The 7172-nt window shown below is 44.7% G+C and overlaps 1 protein-coding gene and 1 pseudogene across 1 annotated transcript; one reads left to right on the top strand and one right to left on the bottom strand.

Moving 5' to 3' along the window:
* The first annotated feature begins 47 nt into the window (after window positions 1-47).
* LOC123399695 lies at window positions 48-1757 on the top strand. Its single transcript, XM_045094088.1, has 3 exons — window positions 48-157; window positions 336-413; window positions 1339-1757. Exon 3 carries the CDS (start codon window positions 1348-1350, stop codon window positions 1555-1557), a length of 210 nt encoding a protein of 69 aa, XP_044950023.1. The 5' UTR covers window positions 48-157; window positions 336-413; window positions 1339-1347; the 3' UTR covers window positions 1558-1757.
* A 786-nt stretch (window positions 1758-2543) lies between these two features.
* Window positions 2544-5382, bottom strand: LOC123396963 (annotated as a pseudogene).
* Window positions 5383-7172: the final 1790 nt, after the last annotated feature.

The following is a 7172-nucleotide window of genomic DNA, read 5'->3' on the forward strand; positions in this document are numbered from 1 at the left end:
TTTTTCCTCCCTTTATTATCTCGCCCCTCCTCCCCTCTCACTAACAGGCGGGCCCCCACTGACAGAACCCTCTCCAGCGCCTCCCTCTCTCTCTCTCTCTCTCTCTCACGAGTCGCCAACAGAGGAGCGGCGGCGGCGTCCGGCGGCGCGCGTCGAGGTGCGGCCCCTCTCCTCTCCTTCCCCTCTCTCTCCGTCTCCTCCGCTTGGGCCTCCCCCTGCCCTCTCTCCCTCGGACGTCCCCATGGATGACTGACGGCGGCGACGGCGGATGCCCTCTCTCCCTGCCCTGGTCCCCCCCTCTCCCCCCTGATCTGTTTTTCTTCTCTGACCTGCAGCGCGAAGGAGGCCAGGACCAAGAGGCAGGCCGGCGACCAGCAGCACCCCTGTCTTCTTCGCTGCCGATTCCTCCCCAGGTACAACCCTAAGCTGTTCGATCTGCTTGGGCAGTGGATTGGCTGATTGTGTGCATGCTGATCCGAGGCGCTGTTCGTGTGCGATTTGGGTGTATGCGATGGCTCGCGTTTATAGTACCTTGTATGGCATGCCTCTTTCTGATTGGTTAGCTGCAGCTCGGAGGACAACATAGTTCAGTTTTGTGCATGTCATCTTCAAGTTACTTTTTTCTTTTGTTCCAGTTTTCTGTAGTAGATGGACAGCAAGAGGAAGGTGCTAATTTAAGCGGCTGTCTCACGTGTGCTTATTTCCATGCCACACATGTTGCTACGATAACTAGGCTCGGCTAGAACAATGAATATGCAGGGATGCAGACTATCTGTACAAAAAAAAGTAGCCAAATGGCCTGGATCAAAATATGGGCTGTTCAGTTTCAGATCAGCAGCAGCAGCAGCAGCCGGAAACTAGAGCACAGCGTATTTCCAGTAGAATCGCCCATGTAGCTGCTGAAGTTATATTTCCATGCCCGCGTCTGCATACCATGCCAACTTCTCTTGTAACCAAGTGTTCTAGTGGCCAGAAATGACCACAAAGAGTCGAGAATCTTGAAGTACTAGTACCATTGATAATCTCTCTGCAATCATATGACCGGACCCTTTTTTTGGATGTGTTACTCCTGCTATATTGCAAACTTGGAATATAATTGTTATGATAGGTCCTACATTAATCATGGTGTATGCTTTCTTAGGGAAATCATGGTGAATGTTGATCGTGATTTTGTAAGTAGTATTTTTGAGAGGTGAATGCTGCTCATGATTTTGTAACTTATGCGTGTCTGTTGAGGAAATGGACGTTTCTTCCGCCGTTAACATCTGGAAACTTGATAGTAATAGATATGTATTGCTATTCACCCCTGTTGTCTGACAACCTTGCGAATGATTCCAGGTTGGAAGGATGAGGAAGGGACTTCATCCCCAGATGCAGTGGATCTCGTACGTGACGCAGAGCGGCCGGCTGATCAACATCATGATGACCAAGGTGAACCACACCGGTAAGGTGTACCACATGAGGGCGAAGCGCCAGATGGCCCAAAGCCTGGGCCAGATTGCCAAGTTCAAACGCCGGTACGAGCAGGAAGCGTCGGAGGAGAATCAAGACAAGTAGGGCACCGCTGTTTGCAGGGGAGCCATAGATTCTCCTTAGCCTTAAGCTGCATCATCAGATTTTTTTTGTTAATGAACTTTGTTCGTTGAATTTTGTTTCCGTTGTCACGGATAATGCTTTTTAAACCTCTGCAAGTTTGTGTCACTCACATGTTGGGATTCTCGAAGCTATAATAAAACAAAAAGAAATGTAACCAATTAGTTTCTGTTTTGACACCAGTTATGGTTGGGCATGACAACATGTGTTTGTTCTGTTTGTACTGTATTAGTTTGTTTCAGAAAATGTCTTTGTTCAGTTTCTACTGTATTAGTTTGTTTCAGAACATGTGTTTTGAGAGATTGACGACTGGTATTGGTATTGTTGCTTGAAATCCTTCTTGTACTTGAGATATCGATGTGAACAATGCTCCGCGGTTCTTGTGTTGCTTACCTTGCAGGCTTGCACATGAGCTTCTGAGAACTGAGTACAACAATTTTGGTTACTTCAAGTTCAAGATGATATGAGTTTTGTAGGGATGGTGGTTGGCTAAAATTTGATTTAGTTTAGCCTGGAGGAGGAAGATGAAAGAGATGGAGGCACTAAAGCTGTGGAGGCGGCAGTGCTCACAGTTCACAAACGAATATGATGCTCCAACTTACCGGGACCTAATCTTTTCCATAAGCAGCTAGGGAATCCACCTCACAATCGTACGAGAACAATTGGTAAAACATCCATCGGTAAAACACGCTGGCCTCTTCTAATATTGTTCATTTCCTGTTCATTTTCCAACATGGAATGAACAAAATCCTGCATAACATCCAGCACCTGTATATTTTTCCCACTTTATCTGTCTACATAAAACATTAACACAATTTTACATCATAAAACATTGGGCACTTGTGTTGTGGTAAATTAAGAAACTAACTACGGCTGTCAAATTTCACACAACGCATCATAAAAAATACACTTTGGCATGATTCAGCATTGCACAGTTGCTAATTAGGCGTCTAAATCTTCAACAGATGGCACCGATTGCAGGGCTCCACGACTTTTACCACGACTCTGGAGGGAACCTTCCCCTGGACGTGTGTTCTGATAGCCAAAAGCGCCCTGGGAGCCTCCATGAAGATATCCCTCCCCATAGGGATGCCTCTGTCAGCTGGGGCCCAAGTGCGGATACCACTCCCCGTATAGTACATCCTCCAGAACTGTGACAGACATGAGTGGTGTCCAAAGCGAGGCGCTCCAGCGATGGCGCGTTCTCCACAATGTGGCATGTTAGCTCAACAAAGCTCTTCGCGGAGCAGAAGCCGACGATCGTCACGCTCCTTATAGGCTGTTGCTTAGGCTGTTGTGGTGGTGTTGCGGTAGCCGCTTCAGGGCTTGTTCGGTTGCAAGGGGTTTGAAGGGGATTGGAGTAGATTGGAGAGGATTAAATCCTACAAGTTAAATTCCTCCTCGATGCCCTCCAAACCTCTTCAATCCTCTCCGAGAGAGGTTTAACCGAACAAGGCCTCAGGCATGAGGAATCCCCGATAACTGAATCATGCTTCATCTCAGGCTGCTGTACCTACACTAGGTATGATTGCAAGATGAAACGTAACTTACTTCAAAGATGAAAGTCTCCAGGCAAGGAGAAGCTTCAAGAAATGAAACCAGAGAAAGGTAATCATAATCTGGTGAAATAGCTTCATCTCCAATCAGAGAAATATGCAAGTACTTGAGGCGGCAGAATTTGCTAGGTCGCAATGGTGTGCTGATCATCTGCATAAATACACCTAAGATTAGTTATATGATGACCAGGCACGACAACTGCTATATGCAAACAGCTAGTTTATACCCATCTAAAATTTCAGAATATACCTCATTAGCCAAGGATATGACAAGTCTTTCAACATTTGGCGCAAAGGACAGAAGCTTGGTACGAGCATGCAAGACACTGTTGGACCGATTGGATTGTAAACACTCCATTTCACATTCTTTAGTTGCAATGCACTTCCAAGTGAAATCAATTCTGAGCTACCAAAGAAGTGAAAGGTGGAGATATTTGAGCATTACTGTCTATCACTTGCAGTTCTCTGCATAGATGCACTCTCAGGAATGTAAGGCGCTGCAGCACAGAAGGTATCTTCAGGCAAACTATCTCGCAGCAATTCAGGAGTCCCAAAAGCTCCAATGCAGTACAATTGGAGAGAAGGCCCTCTAGCTCACCATCAGCAATCCGTACCTTACTCAGAAATAACGTTGTCAAGCTTCTCCAACGACCAAGCTCGGCCGAGGGACGAAAGGCACAAATGGCTATGTGAAGATACCGAATTGAGTTTTCACCCCCCATTAAATAAAAGTGAGCATGGGAAATTGTATGGTTCCCTAGGAATATGAGGCAGCCAAATGTCGAGTTCTTCAATTCCTGCTGTAACAGCAATATGAAGCCAACTATTAATATAACAGGAATCAACCCTGTTACAGTCATTAAGTCCAAGATTTAGTGTCTTCATGCTAACACCCGAATGATGTTTAAGAATATGGTCAACTTTGCTGATGAGATCTCTTGTCATTTCCTCGTTTCCAATAACAGCTCCACTCAGACCAAGTATTTTCGGACATAAGTCAAGGTTGGGGTAGCATCTCCATGATCTCAGAAATGTGTGCGATGCACAAGCCATGCGGGCAGCGTCTCTCAGTGGCATTAGGGCATGAATATGCCGACAGATGTCCTGGATACAGAAGCACAGGATAATATTCTTGGGGTTATAAAAGAAATTTATAAATTGACTGCAAAAGCTTGTTGTATTGACATAGTACAAAGGAAGACCACGCACTGATATGCATAGTTCATACCGATTACCAAGTACCAATATACAATTGCAATGCTACTTAAATTGGGTATATGGCAGTCCACAAGACTTATTTCTGTGCACTTGCTCCAGTCAACATTCAAATGCTCATTTGATGATGATATATCAGACAATGTGACACAGTCAGATACAATAAAAGAGCCAGTATAGCAACAAAATGAAAATAAAGATGTACATTCTAGACAGGGTATGAATAGAAAATCTGAACATTCAGGGCCACACAAAATATATTTAACAAGCCAGATAGAAAGAACAGCCTTCCATCATACGTAATTCAAGTTCCCACTACAACTGGAACTATGAAGCACAGAGCAATGACTCTAATCCAATATGAACGTTCTAAGACAATGATAATGGGAAGCCATTCATGGAAGCTTGTATGCATTTTCTCTCTCTCGGGGAGAACTGGTTACGCACTTACAGCTGAATTGCTAAGGTTTTGGCAATGTCGCCAAACATTCCACAAATGCTCAAATTGTCAAAACCAGTGTAACTTGCTAACCCCAACTATTCTTCGAGTTTTATCCGGCAAGAAAAAAAAGGCTACAATCCAGATCTGTGCACCTCTAGCACAGACTACGGTGATTTGCTTGCAAATTAAATCATCAGGTCAATTATACCTCAGGAAGGTCGTCCATTGATCATATTACTGGCCACCATGAGAAACATCATCTTCCTGGCAGGGTGAACCCTTCTGTTTGCAGAGCGAAGCAATCGATCCATCTAGGGTAGGTACATCAGAGTCATGATGATGATGTGATGAGAGTAGACAACAAGCACAAGCAGACTAACATGCATCCAATCCGTTCCCGTCACCTCAAGATCTAAAAACAAATCATCTCCACATTGACACACTAGTAGAAAACAGGGCTTTGGTCCACACGAGAGAAGGGATTTAATTCCGGTTCTGTTACGAACCGGGACCAATGGGTGCATCAGTCCCGGTTCTTGAGCCCACGACGTCGGCCGGACTAGAGTCCCGGTTCATCTAACCCCTTTGGTCTCGGTTCCACACAGGAACCGGGACCAATGGTCCTTGCTCCTGGCGCAGTGCCTTTAGTCCCGTTTCGTATCTAGAACAGGGATAAAAGGTGAGTCTTCTGTCCCTTTTTCAATTTCAGGGTCATTTAGCTCAATATAATCAGTAAATGCATGAAACAAAATAACAAATGAAATCAGAAAGGGTTGGAAATTGATGATGTGACTTTGAATGGTGCATGTTGAACGCACAAAAAGTCTGGAGTTGAAATAAGTTTAAAAAAATGAAATCCCTTTGTAGCAAGTGAGTTTTCGTGTGAAATCCTGATACTTCGAAAGAAATTGTCCATTTTGTACACGAAGTGCATCCAGTTTTTACCGTAACCCTCTTAACTTTTTAGCACATGCTATGTGAGTGAAATGATGATACCATGACAACTTTCAACCTATTCAGAGTTCATTTGTAGTGCTTTTCATTTTCATTGTAGACATGTGCACCTCTAGCACAGACTATGATGATTTGCTTGCAAATTAAATCATCAGTTCAACTATACCTCGGGAAGGTCGTCCATTGATCGTAACCATGAAAAACATCATCTTCCTGGCAGGGTGACCCCTTCTATTTGCAGAGCGAAGCAATCGATCCATCTAGGGTAGGTAGATCACAATCATGATGAGAGGTTTTCTTAGGTGCAACCCTCCCCCCCTCACTAAACGTATAAGGGTAGTATGGTCATTGCACGTTCTGTACCGTATCTGTCGCCCCGCCCGCCCGCCCGTCGTACATACGCCACGTCACCCACGCGTCGGCGGTTTGGTTGAAAAAAAACCTAGCTTCATCACGCCCGACTACGCCGCCGCGACGTCTCCACCGCCATCCCCGGCGCCGACGTGGCTCCCCCCCCCCCCCCGCACGTCTCCGCCGACGCCGCGAGTCTAGCACATGTCGCCTCCACCGCCGACAGGACACCCCCACCGTCTCGTCTCCGCCGCCGCACACGTCTCCACCGGCGACGTGACCCTCTCCCTCCGCTTCGACGCCAGCGGTTGCAGTGACCGACGTGGCACCGACGTTGAACGATGTCTATCAACCCTTCGACGACGGACAATAAGTTTTTTCATTTAATCCATACAATTTTTCACGATTTCATTGTACATTGATACAATACCTATTGAAAGGTTTATTAATAGATCAAGACAACACCGGATATGCTGGCGATGACTCTAGTAGTGAGGATGAATCTTCGTCATTGAATGCAAATAAATCACTCGGACACAACTATATGAGTCAGGATGAATCATATAGTGGTAATGTAAGTGTTGTGTATGTTGACTATAAATGATGAAAATATAAGTTATTACATTAACACTTACAATCGCTATTGAATTTAAATAGGTGCATGCTATTGATGACAATGACGATTATGACAGCGATGATCAATCTTATGCTGAAAGTGGAACCCAGGTATGTTTTAAATATGTTGTTATATTATTACTAACATACAAATTGTATTACCACTTACACTTTTGAATCTGCACAGAGAAATACCGATGGTGAGGATGATGACAATGCATCTAATGAAGGAAATATGAGTGAAGTAAGTTATATTACATGTTCAAATTACTCATGAAAACTAACATATCAAAAGACTGACGAACATGGTGATATGTCTTATTTTGCACGGTGGTGTTGATGGTTCTAATGGGAATGATGAGCATGTTGGCGATCTTGATTTTGACCTTGACATCAGCTATGATGAATATCAGCAAGAGACATTTGATAGGCATTGGGAGTCATGG

The sequence above is a fragment of the Hordeum vulgare genome, chromosome 5H (assembly GCF_904849725.1).
Source record: "Hordeum vulgare subsp. vulgare chromosome 5H, MorexV3_pseudomolecules_assembly, whole genome shotgun sequence".
NCBI lineage: Eukaryota > Viridiplantae > Streptophyta > Magnoliopsida > Poales > Poaceae > Hordeum > Hordeum vulgare.

Excerpts from the sequence above, each read along its gene's own strand:
- LOC123399695 (XM_045094088.1), top strand. The coding sequence starts at position 1,348 with ATGAGGAAGGGACTTCATCCCCAGATGCAGTGGATCTCGTACGTGACG.